The sequence below is a fragment of the Mus pahari genome, chromosome 3 (assembly GCF_900095145.1).
Source record: "Mus pahari chromosome 3, PAHARI_EIJ_v1.1, whole genome shotgun sequence".
In the NCBI taxonomy this organism is placed as follows: Eukaryota; Metazoa; Chordata; class Mammalia; order Rodentia; family Muridae; genus Mus; species Mus pahari.
The window spans coordinates 149,749,388-149,776,742 of record NC_034592.1 but is presented as its reverse complement, the minus strand read 5'-3'; the positions used below and the strand labels follow the sequence as shown (position 1 = coordinate 149,776,742).

General features: G+C 52.1%; 2 protein-coding genes across 6 annotated transcripts in view; one reads left to right on the top strand and one right to left on the bottom strand.

The window, feature by feature from the left end:
• The first annotated feature begins 793 nt into the window (after positions 1–793).
• Spata2 (spermatogenesis associated 2) lies at positions 794–13,341 on the top strand. 4 transcript variants are annotated; one of them, XR_003843460.1, is made up of 4 exons: positions 794–909; positions 8,018–8,453; positions 9,034–10,416; positions 11,251–13,341. XR_003843460.1 is itself a non-coding variant. In XM_029536407.1 (4 exons), exons 3-4 carry the CDS (start codon positions 8,136–8,138, stop codon positions 10,258–10,260), a joined length of 1,545 nt encoding a protein of 514 aa, XP_029392267.1. In that variant the 5' UTR covers positions 816–909; positions 7,119–7,178; positions 8,018–8,135; the 3' UTR covers positions 10,261–11,236. The 4 variants fall into 4 exon arrangements, 3 of the variants coding, with proteins under 3 accessions (XP_021050175.1, XP_029392267.1, XP_029392268.1); XM_029536407.1 differs by lacking the exon at positions 11,251–13,341 and adding an exon at positions 7,119–7,178 and having other exon boundaries at positions 816–909; positions 9,034–11,236; XM_021194516.2 differs by lacking the exon at positions 11,251–13,341 and having other exon boundaries at positions 9,034–11,236.
• Positions 13,342–15,346: 2,005 nt separating this feature from the next.
• Positions 15,347–27,355, bottom strand: part of Slc9a8 (solute carrier family 9 member A8) — a 60,426-nt gene continuing 48,417 nt past the window's right edge. The window contains exons 11-16 of one of the 2 annotated variants that reach the window (XM_029536186.1): positions 26,525–26,607; positions 25,292–25,403; positions 22,662–22,882; positions 20,861–21,007; positions 20,269–20,416; positions 15,347–20,145 (exon numbers count right to left, since the gene is read on the bottom strand). In XM_029536186.1, coding sequence (XP_029392046.1) covers positions 20,309–20,416; positions 20,861–21,007; positions 22,662–22,882; positions 25,292–25,403; positions 26,525–26,607 — 671 coding nt within the window. In that variant the 3' untranslated portion in view covers positions 15,347–20,145; positions 20,269–20,308. The remainder of the gene's footprint in view (positions 20,146–20,268; positions 20,417–20,860; positions 21,008–22,661; positions 22,883–25,291; positions 25,404–26,524; positions 26,608–27,355) is intronic. The other variant, XM_021193967.2, reaches the window with a different exon arrangement.

The window sequence follows — 27,355 nt, the reverse complement described above, 5'->3', positions numbered from 1 at the left end:
GATAATAATTATTATATTAATATAATTATTATACCCACTGATATTACTTGAGTAAGAATTTCGCTATGTAACGATTTACTTTTATTTTACATATATGAGCGTGTTGCCTGAATCTACTACCTATGTGCATCACGTACATGCCAGATACCCGTGGAGGTGAGAGAAGCCATCAGATGCCCTGGTACTGGTGTTGTTATGGATGGTTGTAACTCGCCACGTGGGTGCTGGGAACGGAACCCAGGTACTCTGCAAGCAACAAGTGCTAACTGCAGAGCCCTCTCCTAAGCTTTCTTGACCCCGCCACCCCACCCCGATCGGCAACCGTAACCCCGATCGCCAGCAGTAACACCCATGGCCCTCTCTCCAGTCTCGCGTGACCTCCGACGTTCCTTCTTTGAAATGGGATGGCGGGTCTTCCCGTCAATCCAGGCTCTCCAGCACTGTCCTGACCAAGGGGAAGTTGACCAGGTGAAAAAAACCCAAAAAACCAAAAACCAATCTCCCGGCTCAGCAACCCGTTTCCATGACAACCCGGCCAGCCAGCGTCCGTGAAGCTCCGCGCGTCACTTCCAGTTAATTTGCTTCCGGGTTCCGCTCGTGCCTCCCCGCGGTCCCTAGGAGTGAGGTCCGGTTCTACGGAGAAGCGCTTGGCCTCCGCCTCCTGCCGCCGCCTCGCCGTTCTCCGCGTTCACCAGCTCGTCGTAGGCTTCCGCCGCTCACTCCTAGGCCCAGCGCGCAGCCGCGATCCAGCCTCCTTCAGGGCCCGCCTTCGTGCGTCACTTCCGGGACGAATACTTCCGGGCTGCGTCTGCCCCCGGTACTGTTCTCGGTTCCCGGAGCCGGCGGGAGCGGCGGGGCCGTGCGGGCCTGTGCTTTGGAGGCGCTCGCTTTCCTGGCAGGCAGCGGCGGGTGAGTGCGGGTCGGGCAGGAGGGCGGACTCCTGCGCGCGCTGTCACCGGCCAGGCCCTCGGCTCTGTCCCGCGGCCGCGGCGGCTCCGGGCGGCTGGTCGCAGCACTGGCTCCCGGGTGACAGCACACGCGCCCCCGGCACCCCCGGGGGCAGGCACCGCGCTATGGCTCTCAGTCGGGAGGGGAGGCTGATCTGGCTTTGGATTCACCGAGTGACCTTGGCTGAGTCGCTCTGCTTTGGGATCCTTGGTCTCCCGGTCTGTGAGGAGGGACGCGGCGGCCTTCCGGGGCCGCGGTGGGCGTGGAAAGAGGACCCGGGTGTTGCACGGTGTCGGGGTGTTGCACGGTGTCGGGGTGCAGCAGGTATGTTATGACTGGTCCCGGCATTTCAGTGACAGACGCCGGGGCGTTTGCGAGAGCTTGCCCAGTGTGTGCGATGCCCTGGGTTCTGACCCTAGTCCCCAGTGCCACCGATAAAAGACACCACCAGTGGAAACTCCTTCCTTTGAGCGTTTTCCCCGCTGCCATGTCGGTCAGAGGAAGGCAGCTCGCAGAGCTTGGAGTAGCCGCCACAAGTTTACATTCCCTGCAGAGAGGGGACTTGGCTCCCTTCAGAACCGAGAGAGGCTGTGCGGGGAGGGAAGCCAGGCTCCAGCACAGCCAAGGTTGTTTTCAGAGCTTTGGAAGGCCCCGGTGGCAGTGTTTCTTGAAGCTAGTAGGGGTGTGGGGCCCCTGTATTGTTTTACAGCCAGAAGGAGATGTCAGGGGTGGATCTGGGAGCCTCTTAGAATGAATGCATAGAGGTTGGGCGGAGGGACGGTGGTAGAGCAACATCCCTGATCTTCTATGTAGACTGAAGTTGGATCAGGGATGTGTAAACGTGTAGATGGAGAACTGGATCTCAAATAGCACGTGCCAGTATAGAGAGGGAATGCATTTCAGCGTTGCCACGGGGCACATTTTTCTTGAATGGGTCAGCAAAGGTAAAGGCGAACCATTGCTCTCCTTCCCCCATTATTTTGGTTCTGTTTAGCTGAACTTTAAATGCTTTCCACACTGGATGCTGGCGACTGTGCGCCAGACTTGTCTTCCCTGATTTGCTTTACAAAGGGGCACAGATGGGTGCAGGAGGTGCCACCCAGAGCCGATGGCACTAAGCATCCTTCTGCTTGTGTGTTCCGGATATTCACAGAGCTTTTTTTTTTTTCCCCTGCCAGCCTGGTATGGCTTGGCATTCCAGTCATTGGGTTGCTTGGAGAAATTAACAGCTTCTGTCGCTGTGCTGTCTTGCTCTCTTGTAACCAGACTGTGTTTAGAAAAGAACGTGGTTTTTGTTGTGTTTTCTAGAGTGCTGGGAATAAATTGCTGGCTCTGTGCTCAGAAAAGACAGCAGTTAGGGCCAGCCACAAGGCAGCCTGTATTCTTAGGAAATGTATTCGGCAGGGATGATGTAACTGCCTTACTGCTGGCTGGTCTCTGGCCAGCCTTTCTCCTGGGCTTTTGAGCTTACATCATAAAGAGGTTGGTGGCTGTCCCAGCCCATTTGGTGTGGGAAGATGGCAGTTTTGCTACTACCAGACTTTGCTTCCCAGCCATAGGGCATTTTGACTGACCAAGCCTTTCAAGGAGCACAGTCCAGAGATGCAGCAAGATGGCTTTTGCCTAGGGTTAGATTCAAATTCAGGTCTCAGTTCCGCTTCTTCTTGGCCCTGTGACTTAGGACAAGTGAGTTGGCTCTCTGTGTTCAGTTTCTTCTGTAATTTTGGGGTTGTCCTATGGATCGTACTGATTTTTGAACAGCTGGCACAGGGCCTGCATGTAGTGACCCCTTTGTAATTGGTACCAATTGTAGCCAGAAACAAGTGAGCTGAATGAGAGGAAGCCAGTCCTTGGGGCCTGTTGGCCCTTTTGGCTCTGCCAGAGACATTGATTGCAGCTGAGCTTCTGTTTCCCCAGCTGCTTCAAGGATGCAGTGGGAGATGTGATTAAACTGGGGAGCCTGTCATGCCACTTGGAACATAGTAGGCCCTTATTCACTCTTTCATTCTCTTACCCTGCTTTGTGTGGTGTTTTCTGGTGTTCACACCTGTGCATCTAGCTAAAGAGGAAGCCAGAGATTGCATGACTTAATCTTTCCACTTTAAATTTTCTTTCATTATTTTTATTTTATGTGGTTGGGTGTTTTGTTTTCATGCATGTTTGGACCATGAGTCTCTAAGAGTGTCAGATCCCCTGAGGCTAGAGTAACAGGCTGTTGTAAGCCCCCATGTGGGTTCTGGGGATTAAATCCAGGTCCTCTGTAAAAGCAGCCTGTGAGTGTGTGAGTGCTTTAAACCACGGAGCAATCTCTCCACACCTCCCCCACCACACACACACACACACACACACACACACACACACACACACACACTTTTTTTTTTAAGGAAGACACATTTTCTTTTTTTTAGATATTTTCTTCATTTACATTTCAAATGCTATCCCCAAAGCCCACTATACCCTCCCCGCCCCATTTTTTTTTTTTTTTTTTAAATGTGTATATGCCTGTGCACTCTGGGCACCCAGGTGTGCACAGAAGTCAGGAGAGGGAGTTGGATTCTCAGGCACTGGAGTTAGGGACAGCTGTGAGCCATTATATGGGTGCTGGAAATCAAGTGCAAGTTCCCTGTAAGGACAGGTGTTTTTAACCACTGAGCCATCTCTCAAGCCACCAGTGCCTCCTTTTCTTCCCTCTCTCGTTCATTCTTTTTCTTTTTTCTTCTTTCTTTTCTCTCTCTTTTCTCCCCAGTGCTGTCTGCAGTGTGCACCGTGCCCTGCTGAGAGCTGAAACTCTGGTCCTCATGCTTGCATGGGAAGCACTGCCTACTGAGCCATCTCCCCAACCCCTCTTTCCAACTTTTGATACAGTGTCTCACTCTGGATAGTCTCAGCCCAGGCTGGCCTAGAGATCTTTCGGTTCTAACCTGAGTGCTGCCATTGCAGGCATTCGTTTGCTTTTGCCCTTCTCCTTCAGCCTATTCTTCTTAAGAGTAATCCAGACAGGGCTTAAGTGTGTGGCAGTCCTTCTGCCTCAGCCTCTTGGGGCTGGTGTGTTAATCAGGGTTCTCTAGAGTCACAGAACTTATGGATAGTCTCTCTATATAGTAAGAGAATCTGTTAGGAGGACTTACAGTCTGTGAATGGGAAGTCCAAGGATCTACAGTTGCTCAGTCCCACGGGGCTAGTAGATCCCAACAGACGTGCTGGCAAGGAAATGCAAGCAGGCAAAGAAGAGCCAATCTTCCTTCTTCCCATGTCCTTATGTAGGTCTCCAGCAGAAGGTGTGGCCCAGATTAAAGGTGTGTGCCACCACGCCTGGATCTGGGACTTATTTTTGTCCCAGGCTGACCTTGAATTCAGATCTCTTTGCCTCAGTCTCCTGAGATTCATAGCCACTATGCCCCAAGATCTCCATGCCAAGATCCAGGTCAGAAACTTCTATCTCCTAGCCTCAAGACTTGGATCACAGGTGAGCCTTCTGATTTTGGACTGTAGTTCATTCCAGATATAGTCAGGTTGACATCCAGGAAGAGCCACTGCCGCTGGGTTTCTGAGCGTGGGCTCCTGCTACTCTCAGTTTCAGGACTCCCATTTTAGGACCATGAGCGCACACTAAAGCTGTGGGACTCCTTTCCTTTCTTGTTGTTTGCCAGCAGCAAACAGGGTGTAGAGTGAGGGCCACCGCCAAACAGCACCTCTGAGCTGAATGGGGCTCAAAGGGTGGCTCACTTTGAAAATGTCGCCTGCTTCCAGCTCTCAGCTGACTTTGTGGGGAGAAAAAAATAGCAATGTTTAGGAAAAGGCCTGGTAGCTTCCCGCCGCTGCTCTCTGAGACAGTTTATATATCCTTGGCTGTCCTGGAACTCACTGTTAGCTGGCCTTGAACTCACAGAGACTTGCCTTCCCCTGCTTCTTGAGTGCTGGTCTTCAAGGCATGTGTGGCAATGCCTTTCTTACATTGATGGCTAATTGGGCGGCATATAGGTCTGTGTACCATGTGCATGCCCTTGGAGGTCAGAAGAGGGCATCAGATCTCCTGGGACTAGAGTGACAGGCAGTTCTGCGCTGCCATGTGTGTGCTGGGAATCAAACTTGGATTCTCTGGAAGAGTTCCCAGAACAGTTAACTACTGAATCATGTCTCCAGACCCTGTCCCTCTTCCTCCTCCTGTTTTGTTTTGTTTTTGTTGTTGTTTTCGGGTTTTTTGTTTTGTTTTTGTTTTTTCGAGACAGGGTTTCTCTGTGTAGCCCTGGCTGTCCTGGAACTCACTCTGTAGACCAGGCTGGCCTCGAACTCAGAAAGCCGCCAGCCTCTGCCTCCCGAGTGCTGGGATTAAAGGCGTGCGCCACCACGCCCGGCCCGGTGGGGGGGGCATATTTTTTTTTATTTTTATTATTTAATTTTTTGAGACAGGGTTTTTCTGACTGTCCTAGCCCTGGCTGTCCTAGAATTCATTATGTAGACCAGACTGGTCTTAAACTCAAGAGAACTGCCTGCCTCTGCATCCTGAGCCCTGGGTTTAAAGGTGTATGTCTCCATTGCCCAGCCCCTGTAGGAGGATCAGAAGAAGTTCAAGGTCATCCTCAGCGGTGTAGCAAGTTGGAGGTCAGCTTGAGTTTCCCTAGTTGCTGTGTAGCACTTGGATGGAGTCCAGGGGCTCATGGGTGCTAGGCAGGCCCTTCTCCACTGAGACAGGAGAGGAGCTTCTCTTAGATCAACAGCAGCTGTGTGTCTTCTTTGGCTGGCAGTGAGTTTGCACTTCGAGGATGTTAATGCTCGGGTGGCTGCTACGCTGGTCTAGACTGTCTCCTTCACTGATGGCCTCTACTATCCTGTCCCCCACCATAACCTAACAGGCCAGGCAGAGGTGCTTTGTAGAACACCTGTGGAACATGGGCCCCAGGGTTGTCAAGGGAACAGGCTGCATGGCATGCATATTTGCAACCCATCCTCCAGCTGCTCTTGTGGCCCTGCTGAGAGACCGAGGGTCACTGTGTGTGCAGGCATTCTTCATCCCCGATGGCTCTAGTTGCAGTAGGCACCCAGTTCCAACTGCATCCGTGCTCGGTACTGTGGTGATCTTTGCTTTTGTGGGAGTTTCAGGTCATGGGGAGAGACTGAGAGTGAGCTAGTAAAGAACACGCAAAGCCAGGAATTGCAGATTGTGGTTATCCGGGAAAACACAGCGAGGGGCTGGGAAGGTGGGGTTTACGCAGCATGACGCGGCAGGAGATCTTTGTGTTGGAGCTGAAGCCTGCATGATGCAGTGAGCAATCCACCCAAAAGGCAAAGAAAGAACAGAAAACTCAGTGCATGTGCAAAGGTCCTGATGTAGAATCAGCCTGACATGACTGAAGAGCAGGGTCTGTATGGCTGTAGTTACTTAAGAGGAGGCCAGACTGCTGTGAAGGATGACCTCAGCCTCTGGTTGGGTCAGGACTTAGCACTCATTTTGGGGACCCCTTTGTGTTCCCCAGGACAGTTTGTTTCTGTGTCCCCTCACAGGCAGTAGGTGAAAGAAGGGCTTTCTGGTTCTGTTTGTTCTGCAGTGGACTCCAGGCCGTTTTGCTTTACCTCCTGAGTGCTGGAACACACTGAGCACCGCCACGCCCAGCGTGGCCCCCAGTTTTGCTCACCTTCATCACTGTTAATGCTGCCACTCATGTCCCCAAACTGGAGATGCTGAGCTGTGGATTCCTGAGGCCAGGGTGGTTCTGTAGGCCATGGGATTGTTGCCAGAGCCCAGATAATACTAGAGGACCCCACAGGCCACAGCAGGCCCCCAAGGAGCAGCCCAGTCCCCTTACCTCCTTCAGTCTTAGTGGTGCTGATGACTGGAAGCCCCACCCGAGTGAGGTGTGGAGGCTGGCTTAGATAAGGATGCTTACCACCCACACACTGGGGCTCTGGCCAGGAAAGCGGCAGGTGCAGGTCACACCCACTCTACCAGACCGCCGGATCCTTCTTGAGAAAGCCTGGTGTCTTGAGGGTGGATACCTTGCCAAGGCAGAAGAGGCTGTCAGTGTCTTCCTTACTTAGCCACATTGTGCAGAGCTGTGTGTGCTGATCTGGATTCATGAGAAAAGAGCCAAAGGGTTGAGGGTGCTGCTGTGCCCTCTTGAGCCTGGTTTGTCTGCAGTGTGTGGCACTGACTGTTGCTGTCTTTCCCCGAGGTCCTCTGTGAGCTGCTGAGCTGTGTGCTTCTTCTCGAAGCTGGCTGCGCCCCCTCTAAGGTAAAGGGGACAGTAGTCGGCCTGGTCTCTCTAGTCCCTATCTAGATCCTTGAATTAAACTCTTCAGTAGTTTATGTGGACTTTCCCAGAAGCCCTGGTTCTGTGATGTGCTGGGAGCTGGGCCCAGGGTCCTTCTCACCAAGCAGTACAGTCCCATCGTCCCCCAGGAGTAGTGCGTGTGTCCTGTGTGCAGTCAGGCCCCTGCACCAGCAATCCCTCTGTGTGCCCTGAGCTTAGCCGCAAACCTCCTTTTTGTTGGTGCCAGGCTCCTTCCTGCTCCAGGAAAACAGGGTGTGGTGGGTGGGACCTGGACTCTGGAGCCTTCCTGGGCTCTGACCTTAGCTCCACCTTGGGAGCTCTGGGACCCTGGGTCTTCTCTCAATGGCTGGCTGTCTTCAGAGGCCATGGTAACTGCTGTGCCCACTTACGCAGGAGTAAGGGGTTAGTACTGACACGTGCTCTGTAGTGCCAGCTCAGCACCTTCCTGCTGCCACCTCCGGCATCACACCCTGGGCCTGGCAGTGCTTCAGGTTTAAGTCTGCCTCGGGGCTTTCCCAGACTCCTCCTCCTGTCACACCAAGGCCAAGTGTGCACCAGCTCGCTCCCTGAACCTTGCCTTTGGGGGCATTAGTCACTCCTGTGAGCTGGCGAGCAGCAGCGCCTGGCCCATCCGTGTTCTGTATCAGTGAGGTGGAAGAGCACGTGGGGGCCATGGGGGCCATCCGGGCTCAAGAGCCAGCTTAGCCCAGGCCAGCGCTTGGCTTTGCTGTCCTTGGCATTCTGAAGCTGGGATAGGCACCAGTCAGATGGGTGATGGCTTCTTGTTCCCCCCTTTTCAGAGCATGCGCTGGTCCATGGGCACCAGGCCAGTTCTTCATGTGATGTGCCAGCCTCCAGTCCCAGAGCCATGGGGGAGATGAGGTAGCCCTTGGGTTTGATTTGGGGAAGCCCAGTTCAATGGATACGAAGTACAAGGATGACTTATTCCGGAAGTACGTGCAGTTCCATGAGGGCAAAGTGGACACCACCCCCAGCAACCAGCAGCCTGGCAGCGATGAGTACCTGCGTGTGGCAGCTGCCACCCTGCTCAGCCTCCACAAGGTGGACCCTTTATATCGATTTCGGCTGATCCAGTTTTATGAGGTGGTGGAGAGCTCCCTCCGCTCGCTGAGCAGCTCCAGCCTGAGCGCTCTGCACTGCGCCTTCAGCATGCTGGAGACAGTGGCCATCAACCTCTTCCTGTTCCCCTGGAAGAAGGAGTTCCGCAGCATCAAGGTGAGGTGGGGGAGCCGCCTCTGCCTGCTGCTCCCTCCTGAGTGCACGCACCCCTGTTCTCGGCCCATGGGCTCCAAGCAGCTGGGAGCTGGTGTGGACCAAAGTCCCAGTTGAGGGGTGGGTAGGTGTGTGTTGGGTGGGGGTTGAGAGAAGATTCTCTACACTTTCCATAGCAGGGGACCGGGGCTGGAATCCTGGCATGTTCCATTTGTTTGTGTATTGTCGTGCTAGGGATTAAAACTGTGGTGCATGCTCTCCCTGAGCTACATCCCTAGCCTTGGGGTGTTCTTGAAACTTTGACAGAGGGCTCAAAATGGACATCCTGGGGCTCACTCTCTCTATAATCCCACCCCCTGTACTTCTCCTGTGGTACAGAGCCTTCATATACACAGAAACCGATGGTCTCTGGCCTCACGGGCCACGTGTATTCCTTACTTGGTGGTGTGCATTTAGGGTGCTCTTGCCTGTGGTCTCCAGGCAGAAGCTCCCCATCTCTCCCTGCTGGTCGCACTCTGCATCTGGTTTGAACAGGCTTCTCTATAGCATGCCTCTTTTTTTTCCCTGCCCACTTTCTCCCTAGACCTACACGGGCCCTTTTGTTTACTATGTCAAGTCCACGTTGCTGGAGAAGGACATCCGAGCCATTCTAAGGTTCATGGGCTACGAGCCTGAGTTGGGGACTGTGTACAAACTCAAAGAGCTTGTGGAGTCCCTCCAGGTGAAGATGGTCTCCTTTGAGCTCTTCCTGGCCAAGGTCGAGTGTGAGCAGATGCTGGGGATCCACTCTCAGGTGAGGGACAAGGGCTACTCAGAGCTGGACGTGGTGGCTGAGCGCAAGAGCAGCACGGAGGATGCACGCGGGTGCTCAGATGCCCTGCGGAGGCGGGCTGAGAGTCGGGAGCACCTGACCACTTCCATGGCTCGTGTGGCACTCCAGAAGTCAGCCAGTGAGCGAGCAGCCAAGGACTACTACAAGCCCCGAGTGACCAAACCCTCCAGGTCGGTGGATGCATACGACAGCTACTGGGAGAGCAGGAAGCCCCCCTCAAAGGCCTCACTGAGTCTGCGCAAGGAGCCCTTGGCCATGGATGTAGGGGAAGACTTGAAGGATGAGATCATCCGCCCATCCCCCTCATTGCTGGCCATGTCCAGCTCCCCCCATGGTAGCCCTGATGACCTTCCCTCCATCTCCTCCATCAATGGCCTTGGCCTTCTTCGTAGTACCTACTTTTCCACTCAGGATGATGTGGACCTGTATACGGATTCAGAACCCAGGGCTACCTACCGAAGGCAGGATGCTCTGCGGCCCGATGTATGGCTGGTCAAAAATGATACCCACCCCATCTACCACAAGCGTTCACCCCCCACCAAAGAGTCTGCCCTCTCCAAGTGCCAAAACTGCGGCCTGTCCTGCAGCTCCTCCCTCTGCCAGCGCTGTGACAGTGTGCTGGTCTGTCCTTCGGCCTCCAAGCCCAGCGCTTTCCCTAGCAAGGCTTCTATACACGACAGCTTGGCCCACGGGGCACCTATGCGGGAGAAGTATGTGGGTCAGACTCAGGGCCTTGACCGGCTGGCACCTGTCCACTCAAAGCCCAAGCCCTCTACCACAGCCACCTCCCGCTGTGGCTTCTGTAACCGTGCTGGTGCCACCAACACGTGCACCCAGTGTTCAAAAGTTTCCTGTGACACCTGCCTTGGCGCCTACCACTATGACCCGTGCTGCAGAAAGAGTGAGCTGCACAAGTTCATGCCCAACAATCAGCTGAATTACAAATCCACCCAGTTCTCCCATCTCGTGTACAGATAGGCCCCAACCCCCATCCTCCGCTACAAGGGCTACATACCACTGACCTGGCTTGGTCCCATCAAGAGGTAACAGAGCTGGTACCAGAAGGAAGCAGAGACTCGAGCTTGACCGTGGAAGCACCAGGGTTACTGCTCTGTCACAGGGCTCGCTTAGCAGGTCACATGCCACCCTGCGGCTGCTGTGTGGTCCGAAGGACAGGATGGCACTTCCATGCAGTCACTTCGTTGCCCTCTTCACTCCCTGCTCAGCTGGTTTGGGTTTGGGCTCTGGTTCTGGTTCCTTTGAAATAAGGTGTCTGTCTCTGGAACTCTTGCCACACCTGCCCCACCCACTGCAAAGCCAGCTAGGACTGGGAAGGAGCCTTCGGGGTCACCTTCAAATCCCCACCAGGAGTGGCGAGCTAGAGGCCTGCTGGCTTGTGAAATGAGCCCTCCTGCCACACCGGGCCTCTCTGGTGGCTCACCTCTTTTCCTGCTCTCTTGATACAAGGATCCCTAGGCAGATGTCCCCACCCCTTGTCTGCCCCCTGACTGGTATTTATGGGGAGCCAAGTTCAGTATTAGTCGAATACCATCTTGCCAGCTCCACTCAATCAGCCCACAATGTTGGCAAGCTCTGCTTGGCAGTTGGAAAGTGGACTCCATAGAAGGACTGATGTCCCCTCCTTTTTGCATAACCCCCTCTTATTGTACATACAGAATTTGAGGTTTATTTTTTAATGAGTGTTCAACTTGCTGTGTGTTTCAACATGGTGAAAGAAATTAATGATATGGTATTTATTAAGGTGCCCTGGGTTCTTTAGTCTTCCAAGGGGGGCTGCATGTCCTTTCCCGGTGTTTCTTCCACTGCTAGGGTGGAGCTGGGAGCCTCGGGGGTAAGGGACTGATAAAGCCCATGTTCCTTCCCATGGTGGTAGAGAGCTACTGTCTTCCCTACAGTAAATATCATACACCTACCTCCAGTGTGCACACGGGNGGGCTCGCTTAGCAGGTCACATGCCACCCTGCGGCTGCTGTGTGGTCCGAAGGACAGGATGGCACTTCCATGCAGTCACTTCGTTGCCCTCTTCACTCCCTGCTCAGCTGGTTTGGGTTTGGGCTCTGGTTCTGGTTCCTTTGAAATAAGGTGTCTGTCTCTGGAACTCTTGCCACACCTGCCCCACCCACTGCAAAGCCAGCTAGGACTGGGAAGGAGCCTTCGGGGTCACCTTCAAATCCCCACCAGGAGTGGCGAGCTAGAGGCCTGCTGGCTTGTGAAATGAGCCCTCCTGCCACACCGGGCCTCTCTGGTGGCTCACCTCTTTTCCTGCTCTCTTGATACAAGGATCCCTAGGCAGATGTCCCCACCCCTTGTCTGCCCCCTGACTGGTATTTATGGGGAGCCAAGTTCAGTATTAGTCGAATACCATCTTGCCAGCTCCACTCAATCAGCCCACAATGTTGGCAAGCTCTGCTTGGCAGTTGGAAAGTGGACTCCATAGAAGGACTGATGTCCCCTCCTTTTTGCATAACCCCCTCTTATTGTACATACAGAATTTGAGGTTTATTTTTTAATGAGTGTTCAACTTGCTGTGTGTTTCAACATGGTGAAAGAAATTAATGATATGGTATTTATTAAGGTGCCCTGGGTTCTTTAGTCTTCCAAGGGGGGCTGCATGTCCTTTCCCGGTGTTTCTTCCACTGCTAGGGTGGAGCTGGGAGCCTCGGGGGTAAGGGACTGATAAAGCCCATGTTCCTTCCCATGGTGGTAGAGAGCTACTGTCTTCCCNACAGTAAATATCATACACCTACCTCCAGTGTGCACACGGGGGTTAGCATGGTGCCGGGGTCTGCAATGACCTCAGTGACAAGATGGGGACCTCAGCCCCCACATCTATAGCTCTGTCTGGTCTTGGTGCCTGCTGAGCATGAATCTTGCACCCTGGACCTTGAATCTCAGAAGGAAGTTCAGAGGGTGGGGTCCCTCCACCCCATCTAGCTTTCCTCACTGGTTCCTGGGGCTGTCGGCGCGGCTCTCAGTCTTTTTGCACTAGGGTGGGCAGAGGAGGTATGTGCTCATTAGATAGACGCCTCTCCAGGGCTCAGCAGAGTGTCCACACTTCCTGGTATAAATCCCACCGCTGGGTTTTCCTTTTTGGTGAGAGGGGCAGGGCAGGAATTTGAAGCTGTCACTTCCTTGTGAAGTGTGAACACACTTTAGCCATAGGCAGTTGTGATGTCCAGTGTTTGGGATCTATGTGCAAGTAGAGTTTTCCCAAAGCAGGCATTCGGTTCTGGAGCAGGCTTGACTCTGGCCAAACCCTGAGCCACTGTGAATTTGCTGGTGGTCTTCCGACTTACTGGAGTTATTTTACGGTTTTCCAAATCTTATAAGACTCTTTTTTCTCTCTAGCTGATAGACCGCATGTAGTTAGGTGTACACACAGCAGACTCTGGGCAGTTTTAGTCCTGAGACTGGCCTTCCTGGGCAGCTCTTTGATGTCTGCACCTCAGACCTAATGAGGCCTGGCCCTTTCCTGAGAGCTCCAGCTCTGCATTCCAGTCACTCCAGCATTGCAGGGACTCTCTTAAGATGGAGGACAGGCTGCCTGAGGAAGTCCAGTGTGTTCTACCAGGAAATACAGTATACAGACTGGCAAGGCCTCTCTCCTCCTAGGTGCGTCTCACTATAGGAGATCGCTGTGATCCGGGTAGTTGAGTATATGCTAATTTAAAAATGCACATTTGATTTCTACAGAGTTGAAATGTTGAGAGATTTAAAGAAATAAAAATAAAGTGTCTTCCATTGTTAAACGAAGTGTTTATGGTGTTACAGCCCCTTCTGTGGCTTCCCTCATTTGTAGCATGCACTGGCCTAGACACCATAGTTAGCTCAAGGGACAGGACTCAGACAGATCCTACTGCCTGGTCATCTGGGGAAGATGGAAACCAGGCCTGCGGTCAAGCTGTCCGTTTCCCCAAGGTATTTCCGGGAAAAATAATTGTTACTATTAAAGATACAACTTTTTTCCCTGCCTTCTGATTTTTCTCATTAAAGGCATATTCTACCACAGCTAGCCAAAGATTTATTTTCTTTAAAAAACAAAAACAAGGGCTGGAGAGATGACTCAGCAGTTAAGAGCACTGACTGCTCTTTCAGAGGTCCGGAGTTCAATTATCAACAACCACATGGTGGCTCACAACCATCTGTAATGGGAGGGATCTGATGCCCTGTTTCAGTTTGTCTGAAGAGATCAACAACGTACATAAAATCTTTATAAACAAAAAACAAAACTTGGCAGACAGGTCGTGAGATGGTATAATGGTTAAGAACATTGGCTGCGGGGCTGGTGAGATGGCTCAATGGGTAAGAGCACCCAACTGCTCTTCCGAAGGTCCTGAGTTCAAATCCCAGCAACCACATGGTGGCTCATAACCATCCATAACAAGATCTGACGCCCTCTTCTGGAGTGTCTGAAGACAGCTACAGTGTACTTACATATAATAAATAAATCTTTAAAAAAAAAAAAAACCAAAAACATTGGCTGCTCTTCCAAAGACCCAGATTCAATTGCTAGCATCCACATCATCACTCACAACCATCAGTAACTCCAGTTCTAGGGGACCCAGCACCCTCTTCTGACCTTTGTAGACACTAGGCATGTACATGGTGTATGTTCATACATGTAGGCAAGACACCCATACACACTTTTTAATATTTCATGTATGTGTCTTTCATTGCATCAAGCTCAAGTCCCCCACAATGCAAGATGTTGGCTTTTGGTGCACATAGAGGAATTTATCCAGGGTCTTGTGTATGCTAGACAAATGATGTGGGACGAGTCTGTCCCAACTCAGAGGATGGATTTTAAACTGCCATTGCCACAGAGGCTGCCCTACAGAACATAGTCCCAGTTTGGTTTTGCATCATTTTTTTCGTGTTGCGTGTGTACATGTTTGTATGTGCTTGTGTATATATGAAAGACCTTCATTGAGGCAAGCTTTTGGTTAAACCCAGAGCTCATGGATCTAGTGACTCATAGAAGCTGGTTTGCCTAGTGCCTGAGCTTTGCTTAGTCCAATCTTGCTGTCACATGGCCCAGTCCTCTCCCTAATTCCTTCCTATCTGCATGTGCTGTTCCAGGTACCACCATGGATTAGCTCAGTACCTGAGTTCTGACACATTTGGCCTATCTATATTGAAGGTGATTTGGGACTGCTGGGTCATTTAGGGGCCCAGTTCTAATTTACATGTGTAAGCTCTCTTTAAAACAATTTTTTAATGTGTATGGGTGTTTTGCCTGTACAAGTGACTGTGCTCTTTGTGCATGCTGTGCCCACTAAGGCCAGAAGTACATGTGGAGTCCCTGGAACTGGAGTTACAGATAGATGATTCAGAACCTCCATGGAGTGCTTGGAATGGAGTCCCCTCTTCTGTGAGAGCAGTCAGTGCTCTTAACTGATGACCCATCTATTGAGTCCCATTAAGTAGGGTTTTGGGTGTGTGTGTGTATGTTTTGAGACAAGTTTCTGTGTAGCCTGCATGTCTTGGAACTCCTTCTGTACAAGAGGCTGGCCTTGAAGTCAAGAGATCCACTTGCCTCTACCTCCTGAGTGCTGGGATCAAAGGTGTGCACCACCACCGCCCAGCCACATAGCATATTTTGATCATATCACCTCTTCCCCCAGAATCACTTTATCATGTTCCATCCAAGGTTCATGCCTTTGTTTCTTAATGACCCGGAGTCCAGTTAGTGCTGCTCATATGTACAAGGGAAGGGGTTTGAGACAATGTCTTACTGAACAGCTCAGGCCAGGCTTAAACTTAGGATCCTCTTGCAGGGATGGTTTGAATTCTGGCCACTACAGAACGCTGCTTATGGGCTTGCTTAAAGTATCTGGAACCACTTCTTAAGGGTGGAAATGCCCCACAGGCCAGTGTATGCACAACTTTAATGCCAGCACTCTGGGAGAGGCAGATCTGAGTCCAGCCTGGCTTATACAGGATAGCCAGGACTAAACAGAGAAACCTGTCAAGAAACAAATGCCTCCTTGGCTTGTCCACAGGCCAATCTGGTACGGGCATTTTACTAATCAAGGTCCCCTCTTCTCAGGTGACAACAGTGTGTGTCAAGGTCCCCTCTTCTCAGGTGACAACAGTGTGTGTCAAGTGGACAGCTAGCCAGGACACGCCCTTTCTGTGCTAAGGCAGCCACCCCTAGCTCTGGTTTGCTGTTTTTCTTAGGGAAGTGTCTAGAACTTAGTCATATGTTCCTTCTGTTTCAGTCAAACTAGCTACTGTCTTACCTGCCGTCCTGTTACAATGGAGTGTTGTGCATGCACGCTGGCTCTTCAGCATTGAGACAGACTGCTTCAGCAGGAGGCACGTGGGGTTCTGCCCTCTGGGAGAGTCATCCCCACTTAGCTGTCACTCACAGTAACATGGAGCACCCAGTTCTGTTTAGCCACAGGATCTCTCATTTCTATCACGTCTATAAGAGGACCTCCCTGTGTGGTGTGAATCTAGACATGTGAAGTTACACAGAAGTGAATGAATACACATTACACATATTTTCTTTGGTTTTATGTCATTGTTGGCTAGCCACCATGGAGAACATGTTGGTATCAGACTTGAAGCAACCCATTTGCCTGAGTCTCCCAAATGTTTGGATTCTAGGTATATTCCACAATGCCTTAGCTTCATGTAAAACAAAAAATCGTTTTCCCTCATAGGTATGAGAACCCAATTTGTTCCCCGGAACCCAAGTTAAAATGCTAGATGTAGGACTTGAGAGATGGCTTAGTGGTGCAAAGGGCTCACTGCACTCAGAACACAGGAGCTTGGCTCCTAGCATCCACTTCGGATAGATGGCTCCTGGCCTCCCACGCCTTTAACCCCAGCACTCAGGAAGCAGAGGCAGGCGGATCACTGGGCCTGAAGGCAGCCTGGTCCACCCAGCACATTCTAGGACACAGGGCTACAGAGACCCCGTCTCTCTCAAGAGCTAAAGAAACCAGAAGAATGCTTTCTGCTCTGTCAGTCCCTCCAGCCTTGGAATGGCAGCAGCAGGCCTGGGTTTTACATCTATGTAAGGCAAAGGACCTTTGGGCAGCTCTCCAAGGTGCTGCTGTCTCAGCATCCTGGGTCAGAGGCCTTTCCTCAACAAGTAAAGGGACTGACAGGAGAGTGGAGCTGACATGAGCACAGCTCTTCTGAGAAAGCTACAGCCCCAGAGAAGCACAGCAGCACACCATGGAGGATGCACGTGGGCTGGTAGTACATGTTGTTTTCTTTTGCCTTTTTAAAAAAAGGCACTCTTATTTTATAGTTAGTTCAGAATTGTGGCCATCTTCCTGTCTCGGCCTCTAGTGTTGGGATTATGAGTGTGCACCACAATGCCTAACAGCAGGTTTGATTTTTGAAGACAGGGTCTCACTGTATAGCCCTGGTTGGCCTGGAGCTTGCTATGTAGGCCAAGCTGGCTTCCAACTCAGAGACTCCCTTGCCTCTGCCATGTAGCATATGTTTTTAGTATGTCTCTGTCTCAGATCGAGCTCTGTGATGAGTGGGTTGGGGGCTCTGGTACCTTTTCTCCATAGCTTTCTGGACTCTAAGGGAGCTAATTCTGCGAGTTCTCCTCTCTACTTTGAAAGCTTTCTCTGGAGTGGATCAGGTTGTATCCTTCAGTGGGACCGAGCCCTTTCTTGCAGGCTGACACTGCTCAGAAAAACTGCTAGCCATCCTTAGGACCAGGGCTCCCTGAGAACCTGACATGTTCTTCACCGTGTCTTCCCTGACTTCGGGGCTGGTTGAGTTCCCGTGAGATGTCACACTCAGGTAGCCTTCCCTGGCAGCGGCTCCTTCAGGAAGTGTGTGTGCATGAACTAACTCGGGACCTCACAGGTCTTTCTTCATGAACTGAGGACCAGAGAGGCTCTGGATCCTCAACCTTTCAGATTCCATGGAGAAGTTAATTCTCCATTTTCTGCTGTCAAAAACCAGTACACTCAAGCAGCAGCAGGCTCAGAGCAATGGCTTCTTGGCACCTGGGAGGAAGTCATGGTTGGCATAAGCATTCTGTCTCAAGTGTTGTTCACTGAGGGCCAGAGCTGTACGTCTGAACACTGCACTTCTTGGAACATGCCTGCTGTTGTCCTGCAGAGCTGTGGGGACCCAGAGCCACATCTAGGAGTAGGGTATGCATACGCGTGACACCACAGAGGTCAGCCCTGACTGCATAGCACTTTATTTCTAACTATCCAGTGATGTGACCTGGGGCACACCTCCCCCAATTCAGCAGTGAGGGTGGCAGACAGGCAAGAGGGATGCTCCAGACGAGCGAGTGACCAGCTTCCCTCCAGCTCAGGCCCCAGGCCCTTCCCAAAGCAGCAAAGGCCCCAGGGACCTTGAACAATGGCTCCCCGCCAGTCTCCCTAAATCACAACAGAAAATTAGGGCTTCCAAAACCCTCCATGTCAGAGAAGAAAGAAACCCAGGCTTGTGAGGAGAGCCTTCAGCTTCCCCTTGCTGGAAGCAGGGCAACTCTACCACTCACCAGCTTGTGCTGCCATGGCTCTAAAACAGGGCCACAGCCACCAAGCCTGGGTGAGGGAGCCATGTCCCTTCCCAACTCTGAAACTGGGTGGACAGGTGGGAAGGCAGGACAGAGAAGCAGGGTCACCAGAAGGCCCTTCCTCCCACGGGCTCTCACTGCCTCCTGTTCCTGTGAGCGTTCAGTTAACAGTCTGCCTCTCCCTGCTTGGACCTGGTGCCCTGGACACATGCCAGCAGAGAAAACAAGCTGCTATTTCTGAAGAGGATGGGGAGGTCCCTGTCTCCACATGGTATCTTAGAAACCTGGTGGGTGGCAGACAGCTACTGGATCCTCTTTGTGCCAGGAGCAGCTGACCTCTACCACATGGACCTCCACAGCTAAGGGAGGAGGGGTCAGGATAGAAGCAGCTGCCTGGCCCCCATCCTACCAGGGGAACATGGACCTGGTAGCCCTTAGGGTAGGTTTTAAGAAGGCTCTCATCTCAGTCTCTTGGCATTCTGCTGCACAAAAAGAAATCTGCACTCCGAGCCCCTCAGCCTGCCAAGCTGAAGCTGCTTGACGTGGCTGTCTGGAGGGGCCTGTGACCACAGCACTGCAGGAAGCAAGTCACTGATTCTAAGACCTGGCTCAGAAATACTGCAGGGATGGACCACCAGCAAGTACAGGGTATGGCATGCCCACTGGCTGAAGTGCCAGGTACCCAGGGACACCCTTCTCCCTCCCTACTCTGAAGTATTAGGTTCTGTGTGCCCAGCTGGCCTGCCCCTTGGCCTAGACCTGAAACACAACTGGAGCAGCATCTTGTAGCATCTGCGCTTTTGCCACCGCACACATGAGAAGGAGCAGGTCTGAGCGGTGCTGGCAGCCGTTTGTCTCTCAGGTGAAATATCTGAGAAAGGAAAGGCATCTAGCACTTTGCTCCTTGGCCAATGGCCCTGAAGGGCTGGACAGTCTCTCAGGGTGCTAAGCCTATGTCCTCTAGCAAGAGGCAGAGGCACCTCCTGGTGCTCAGCAGAGCTGGTGCTCTAGCTAACGCTCTCATCAAGCTCTGGGAAGCTTGCTTCAGGTCTCAGCTAGGAGGAGGAGGCAAGAAAGATGGACCAGGAACAGGAATCCTAGAGACAAGGGGCCAACTAAATGATACCCTGATTCTTCATCTCAAAGATGGAACCTGAGTTCTCAGAGAACAACCCAGCCTGAACACAGCCCCTTAACCCCAACATTGCACAAGGCTACAGAGCGGCCCCAGTTTCAGGGCTAAGGTGAGAGACAAGGAAGAGGACCATACCTTGGCTTTGCCAAGGACAAGTAAGCTGATGTACAGAAGCAAACTGCATGCTTTCAACTTCACCAACTTCTGCAGAGTGAGGTGGCAGGGCCTTAGAGACCTGGCTGTCCTTCCCACCATCAGAACCACAGTACCTGAGGTTAGAAACACCTGCAACAAGGCCCACTGTGTCCCCATTGTGAATCAGGGCCATAGACAGCTAAGCCACCCAGAGTACAATGGGGGATGAGGGCCCACGTGGGTAGTCGCTGAAGGGTCACAAATAGGCAGAGGACACACACCACTCATAAAAGGGCAGGTGAGGACATCAGGCAGCAACCATTGCTTGGGGTGTGATCCAGCCCCTTAGCCTGTGACATGCATGGGTGTGTGTTTCTGTGACCCAAAGTCACCGGAATCCAAGTGGCCCAAGTGGGAAGCACTGTCCCAGTGTCCTGGAGAGCTGGGGCCCTGGCATGGAGGGCAGAGGACCAAAGCTCCAGAAACTGGTAAAAGACAAAGCTGGGCTCTGACCAGTAGCTGGGTGGAAGGACCTTCACATTATAGGGTCTAGAAAGAGGCCACTGGGGAGACAGAAGAATGAGAGATGAGGCAGTGGGAGAGGTGCCCCCAAAGACCCTGTGCTTCCATTTTGTCTCTTCAGAGAACACTCCAAACCCAGGGGATGGGTGAACACCTTTGCTAGAAGCATGCAGGCTGACCCCTGCCACGCACCAGTGTAAACATTGTCACTGTGCCCACGGGGGCCATAGATGCCTTACCAAAGGCAGGCTGGGAAGTGCCAGTTCCATGGCAAGAAAAAGAAAGTCCTTCAGCCTTCCTCTTGGGGAGTGCAAGACACAGAACAGGGACTGTTCTCTTGTGGCCTTGGTACCAAGTCCAAGCTAACTGCTGCTCACACCAAGGCACCATGACAATTCCAAGACATGGCAGATGTGCAGCCAGCAGCTGCTCTGGAGGTGAGGAAGGCATGGCCCAGGCATGGCGAGATGAGCAAGCAGTCTCCCGAGGCTTTCTCTGTGGCCTGGCAGAGAAGCAGGAAGGAGGCTGACGAGGCTGTCCTCTGCAGGCATGGAAACAACAGTGGGTTATGTCTGGTTCTGAGTTAGGGAGGCCTATCCCATGTCTGAAGCCAGCATGCTCCAAAGGCCTGAAGCTTCCTAGCTAAGACTAGCCCTTGACCTACCATCTTGTGTTCTGAGGAGGCTGAGTGAGGCACTGCGGGCTCAGAACAACTCCTGCTCGTCGTCTTCAGAGCCTGACGGTCCCTGACGGACCTCCTCATACCACTTGTTGGTGAGGCTCTTCATCTGGATGCGGCCATGGTGGAGGTCCTGTGGGGAGATATGTAAGAGGCTGTCAGTCAGTGACAGCATCAGTCCACAAGGCTGTGAACCTATAGGCTGGAGGTAACGGGAGGATCTACTGACAAGTGATGGGGGTGGAGGGAGAGAAACGGCAGGTTAGAAGCTAGGCCTTTGGAATTAGATGTCTGGGCTCTGTGGTAGCTTTGCAGTGTGCTGCCCTGTGTGTGTTCCCTTCCCTGGGCCTCAGTCTCCCCAGCTGTCAAGAGGGATGACATGTTTTGCTGCTTAACTGTTAAAGGACACAGTGCACATAGGGTTGGAAGGTGCCATGCTATCACACATAGGTTGGGAATCCCGCCCACCCCAGGTAGAAGGATGACTCAGTATCAGAAGCTCATCCATCTTCCAAGGTGTGTAGGGAAGGAAAAGCAGCTGGGCTGATGGGAGGCAAGGGGTCCCCGATGTGCCCACCTCCTGTGTCAGCCGCCGTGTGAAGAAGGGGTTCAGGTACTTGGCATCCAGCCACATGAAGCCTTTGAGGTCCTGCTGTCTGATGTAGTGAGCTTCATACTCTTCCTCAGTGAGCTCTGAAAGGTGCTCTGACTCGATGGCATTACCCTGTATGACAGCTGTCAGCGTCAGCAAACACTGCCCTGGGAGCCCCATCTGCCCTCCTCCCAGAATGCCTCCCCTAACACACCCTGCCTTAGTACAGGTGATCACAGACATGGACCTTTTGGGACCCCCAGAGCCCATCCTTGGCAGGGTGGTCCAGTGACAACAAGACTGAACATAAGAGTCTCTAAAGTCCCAAGGCACCACCCGCCTGTGCCTGCAGTGCAGAGGAAAGTGGAGGAGGTGCCTGCTCGGTCTCTGGGGTTTGAGAAGCCTGAAGATGACACACGTTTCAGCCCCAGCTGCAACTTCTGCAACAACAGGTCAGGGCTGGGCTACCAAATCTGCATATTTACCATAGTGCCGCTGCCAGACTGGGAAGCCATGGTGTCTGTGAGGGCAGGCTCTGCCTGGAGCCCTTCTTATGCCTTGGTGTTCTCCCCTGCAGCCCCTGCACATCCTAACTGCCGTGGCCACAACAGTGTGTTTATTACCCCACCCACTGGGCTGGCTGTCTAAGAGTGGCTGTAGCCTTGGCAGGAATGTCAGTCTGCACTGGGCTCACATCTGTTACGAACATGGGTTCCCAGTGCGCACAGCTCTGCTTCTGGAGGCTCTAATGTGCTCGTCTTGCATTCGTGAGCACACACACCACAGCATGCACAGACACGTGTACTTTTAAAACAGTTGGAAAATAGGAAACAAAAACAAAAAAATAGGGCTGGAGAGATGGCTCAGCAGTTAAGAACACTGACTGCCCTTTCAGAGGTCCTGAGTTCAATTCCCAGTAAACACATGGTGGCTCACAACCATCTGTAATGGGGTGGGATGCCCTCTTCTGGTGTGTCTGAAGACAGTACAGTGTACTCACATACATGAAACAAATAAATCTTAAAAAAAAAAAGTTTAAAAACAAAAAACTAGAGAGCATCCCCCCCACACAGTGGTTATCTAGGAGAGACTGGGCAGACAGACCTGAGCACGGGAGGGACCTGCAGAGCCTGAAGCCCTGGCTCTCCTCTCAGATGGTACTCGGATGACTGACCCAAGTTACATCTCAAACAGGAAGAAGACTAGAGGGCAGTGCATCTCAGGAGTGTGGGAGGGGTGGGGCAGGGAGGTGGATCAGGAGGCAGGGCTGGTACAGCAGAAGAGGAAGAGCTAGGTGGTCCCAGCCCAAGAGTGGCCTGGCAGCAGGAGGCTCATAGGCAGTAGAGGTGGGCAGGACGGTACAGAAGCCTCAGCTACCATTGTGGCCAGGGCCTTTGTCCTTGAGGATGCTACCTTGCTTACAGCCCTCACAGTCACAACAAGCCACCAAACTCTTGGTCCCTATCGAGTGTAACTGCACTGAAGAGTACCAACATTTGACAGCTCCTGATCCTGACCTGGGCTTTTGGCTCAGCCCTTGGCAGCAGGGGCACTCTCCTGGGAGTCTGGCATGGGACCAGGCTCTACTTCAAATGTCCTGAGCTGCAGATGGCTTCAGCAGGTCACAAGGCTGGCACACACCCTACCCCAAAGAGCCCTGTCTCCGAAGCCAAGGCCTGCACCTGTTCTCAGGCCTGCACTGCTGGCTCCGAGGTGAGCAAACGCATAAGCAAGGCCCAGCCCCTGAAGCTCGCCCCGCCTCCCTCCAGGCCTCAGCTGCACCAACCATCTTCTCAGTCTTGCTGAGGTTGACGTCTTTCTTGCTCCTTCGGCGAGCCCGGGCGTCCTCGATGTCCACAAGGCGGATGAGGGGCATGGTGCTGCCACCCAGCAGCAGGATGGTGAAGAGCACTATGACAATGGTGGTGGTGCCGATGAGCTGACGCTTCTCCATGGGCTCCAGGCCCAGGTGCAGGCTCAGTGCGTACGGGATGGCCCCTCGAAGACCTGGGGATGGCAAATGGGGACTCAGAGCCACACAGGAAGGAGAAGGGGAAAGAGAAGGACGTGGCTCCAGGGTGGCTTCAGCTCAGCATCACTAACGGTGGGATCTGATTCTGATGGGAGTGGTCCAGGATTCGAGAGTAAGAGGCAGGGTGGCCAGGCTTAAGTCTCTTGCATGTTCTGCGTGAGCTGGTTCTAGGCAAGATGACAAAGGTGATGCTGTGTAGCAGGTGTATTTGGGGACCCATCGTCTGTCATGTGCCATCACAGCTAGGTAGCTGAGTCCTCCTTGGGTACCCCAGGCCACCAGTAAAGAGCTGCCTGTCACAAAAACCTGGCTGGCAGGTGCTGTCACTCTCCTTGGCACACAGGTGTTGAGCACAAATGCCCTGCCCAGGGCCATGCAGCAGACACAGGAGCAGGAGGGTGTGGCTTGTCTAGTGTGTCCCGTCTGTGGAGCTGCTGACAGTGATGAGGACAGAGCGGGGAGCCAGTAGACCTGCCCTATATACACAGAGCAGGGACCCCAAGCCTTCCCAAGCTCTCAGAGCAGATAGGAGAGACCGTAAACACTACTCCACATTCAGGAGAAGAGTCACTGGGAACAGAGACCACCTTGGGGTGGCTCAGACAGGGTGGGGGTGGCTCTGGGAGGGTCTGGAAGCTGCAGCACTCCAGGCCTGAGATGGCAGCAAGGCCAGAGTGCTCAGGATCCAGTGACAAAAGCAGGGGCAGCCTCTGCTTCTCCAAACCCACAAGGGCCACAGGATGAAGGAGCCAAACACCTATGATAGCATCAGTGTGCACTATACCCAGCCACTGCCAATGAAGGGAGCCAAGTACACCAACCGAGGAAGGAAGGTAGGCTGTAGGCCCCAGTTTAAGGAACTTGCTGAAGCCCACAGCACCCTGAGACAGAGAACATGAAACTGGGTTCCAGAGAAGGGCTGGTTTGGAGAGCTGGATGGATACAAAGGGCAGACATGGCAGGGTCCCATGTTCAGAAGGTGGTGGAGCCAGACCCTAGGGTGACATTGTCTGTGGTCAGTGTGGGAAATGCTAGGTGGGAGGCTGGGAGCCCCAGAGGACAGTGTCTTCCATATACTGGCAACAACAGTTGGGGGGGGGAGCAGAAGCTCAGAAGACACATTAGGCTGGGGCTAGAGCTGCAGAAGCCACTGCTGAGCTGACCAAGGCCAAAGCCAGCACAGCAGAAGGGGCAGAAGTGGAGAAAATGCTGCCGGGGTGAGGGACTGAGAGGAGACTGTTTACATGATGTAATCCCAGCACTTGGGAGGCAGCGGCAAGGAAGATGGTTGCAAGTTCAAACCTAGTCTACACTGCAGGTTTCAGATCCATCAGACCTCTATGTTTGTGTGAGACAGGGTCCGGGTTAGACTCAAGCTAGAAACCTTTCCACCCTGTTCTCCCATATAGCTGGTGTGTGTTCTAGTTAAACACTATTGAACCTGGCTCACAGTTTTTACAATAAGGTCTTTTTAAAAAAATATGATTTATTATTTATTATTTATACGAGTACACTGCAGCTGTCTTCAGACACATCAGAAGAGCACATTGGATCCATGACAGATGGTTGTGAGCTACCATGTGAATGTTGGGAATTGAACTCAGGACCTCTGGAAGAGTGGTCTATGCTCTTAACCGCTGAGCCATCTCTCCAGCCTCAATAAGGTCTTTTTGAAGAAAAATTATGAGGCAAATTGGAGTGGACATTATAAAGGGTGATGCTGTAGTTCTAGCTCACATGGAAATACTTCAATTATATTCATTTATTTTAATTTTATTTTTTGAGACAGGGTCTCACTGTATAGTTCTGGCTGGCCTGGAACTCACTATGAAGAGCAAGTTGGCACTGAACTCAGCGCTGTCTCTGCTGGGATCCAAGGCATGTGCCACCATACCTGGCTACTGAAACTTAAATATAAGATCCTAAGGGACAAAGGGCAGTGGTGGCACACGTCTTAATCCCAACACTTAGGAGGCAGAGGCTGGCAGATCTCTGAGTTCAAGGTTAGCCTGGTCTACAAAATGAGCTTCAGGACAGCCAGAACTGTTATACAGAGAATGGGCCTGCAATGCTCAGCTTAAGCTCTGAGGACTCTGTAGCAGGAGAAATAACCTGCCTAGCATGAGGGATGGTGACAGCTAGGTCAAGCTAAGTATCAAGTGCCTGCCTGGCACGAGGAGGCCCTGGTCAAGCCCCCATACTAAGCACCGTCCCACATCATTCCTTTCCACACTAACCACACCACACCGAGGTCTACCAAGGCTCAGCACTCCACGCTGCTATGGTGATGGTGCCATATGATATCACCTGTTAAGAGCCTGGCTTCCCAGGGGCCTCTGCCTTCAAGCCCAGGCTCAGACCCACCCACCCTGGCTGCCACTCACCACTGAACCACATGATGAACATCATCTTGGGGGTGATTTTGTGATCTCGGAAGAAGTTCAGCAGGTAGGACAGAGGGAAGATGTTGACGGCTCTGCCGAACAGGACCAGCACCTGCCGATGTCAATGTGCCCAGTGTAGGTGGAATCCACTGCGTCTTCAAGCTAACGCAGTGTAACGCACCTGTCTAAGGCAGCCTTGCCCTCAGCCATAAAAGACATCAACAGCACAATGCTGCCCTGGCTCTGCCTGGATGATGCTTTGGAGAGAAGACTAGCAAGCATCACTCATTAGCAAGCTTTAGTCACACAGCCCCAAACAAAGGTGAGCATCAACTAGCTCCCAGCAGTGCCTACAGGTGAGCTAAGGGACAACCAAGACGCCATACTGGGGAAGACATATGCTAATTTTTCCCACTGGGGGCACTGTAGAGTCAGGTGAGGGCAGTCTCTCTGGTGTGGGGTCTGGCTCCTCAGAGCAAGTAGAGTGGGCTGAATGAGCTCCAGGTGGGAGCACAAAGGTGACTCAGGTAATCAACTACAGCTCCACACAATGCGGGAGGGAATGGCGGAGGAGCATCTTCGTGTGCACAAGGCCCTGGATTAGATCCCGCAACTCAAAAACCAGTGCAACTTTCTGTGGAAGGCCTTTCCAGACTGTGACATAGGCAGGCTGCTGCTCTAAAGGAAGTCACAATGGGGATGGAGACAGGACACAAAGGGCCCAAGAGAATTGGGATCTCTTGCAGTTGGTCACATTTCTCCTTTTCTTTTTTGAGACATGGAGCCTATGCTGTTGTTGAACATGACATATAGTTAAAACCTTTTACTGTCTTTCGAGACAGGGTTTCACTGGGTCACCCTGGTTGGTCTGAAACTTGCACCATAGGCCAGGGTGGCCTTGGATTCACAGAGGCCTGCCTGCCTCTGCCTTCTGAGGGCTCGGGTTAAAGATTTGTGCTACCACTACTCAGCTATCCTTAAATTCTTTGATCCTCCTGCCTCCATCTCCCAAGTGCTGGGGTTATAGGCACCACTGCCATGCCCTGCCTAAAACTACTATTTAAAGGAACCACGCCATCCAAGGTCACTGAAACTGTAAAACACTGAGATCCTTGAAACACAATTTTCAACAGAAACACACCTGTAGCTGTTGCCTCTGAACTGTTAAGTTACATAAATGACTACTATTTTAAAAATAAGCCATTCAATAAGAAAAATAAGAAAAGTACTTACTATGCACCAGATGACAAAGGAAATTTCAAACTTGTGAGGGAAACTAAAAATGGAGAGGCCAAGAAATGCAAACACACATGTTTCTGAAAGAAACCAGAGAACAGGTTCCTCTTACAAGTCAGTAGTGACTTAAGCAAGCATCTCTGAAGCTACACTCACAGCCACACTGTGTCAGACTTTATACACAGTCTTTTGGGGTGAGGTGGGGAAGTGGAGAGTTGAGATGAGGTCTTGCTATTTGACCAGGCAAGCCTTGAATGCAGCGTGAGTGCTGAGACTGCTGGTGTGAGCCACCGCAGCTGGCTTCCTTTCTTACTATCACACAGGTAATGGGCCTTGCTACTGAGAATTTCACAACATAATGAGTTAACTGTCAGATACTAAGCAAAGAACCATGCTCCCACCATGCATTTCCTGAACACTCATCAGTCAGGATCCTATGGGCAGCAAAGTGGCAGACACTGTGAGCATGTGACTGTGGTGCTACATGACAGATGAGAAAGGGGGCACTTTAGTTAACTCCCTCCCAGTAGGTCTGAGAGGAAGCTAACTCACAGAGCTTGCAGGGAGGACCCATTCTCAGGCTTGGCTGCACTTGGTGTGCAAGCAATCACTTGTGTGTGCTGAAAACAGCACCTCCCAAATCTAGGTTTCTGCCATGCATGGTTGGCTCACATCTTTAATCCTAGAACATAGAAGGAAGCATCTGCATGTTTGTGAGTTCGAGGCCACCCTGGTCTATAAAACAAGTCCAGGACAGCCAGGACTACACAGAGAAACCTTGTCTCAATAAATAAACAAACAAAGCAAAAACAAACAAAACCAAAAAAA

What these genes read in the sequence shown, in the direction of transcription:
- Spata2 (XM_021194516.2), top strand. Translation starts at nt 8,136, where the DNA reads ATGGATACGAAGTACAAGGATGACTTATTCCGGAAGTACGTGCAGTTC. An exon ending in AGGAGTTCCGCAGCATCAAG is followed by an intron (nt 8,454 to 9,033) that starts GTGAGGTGGGGG and finishes CTTTCTCCCTAG; the next exon opens with ACCTACACGGGCCCTTTTGT.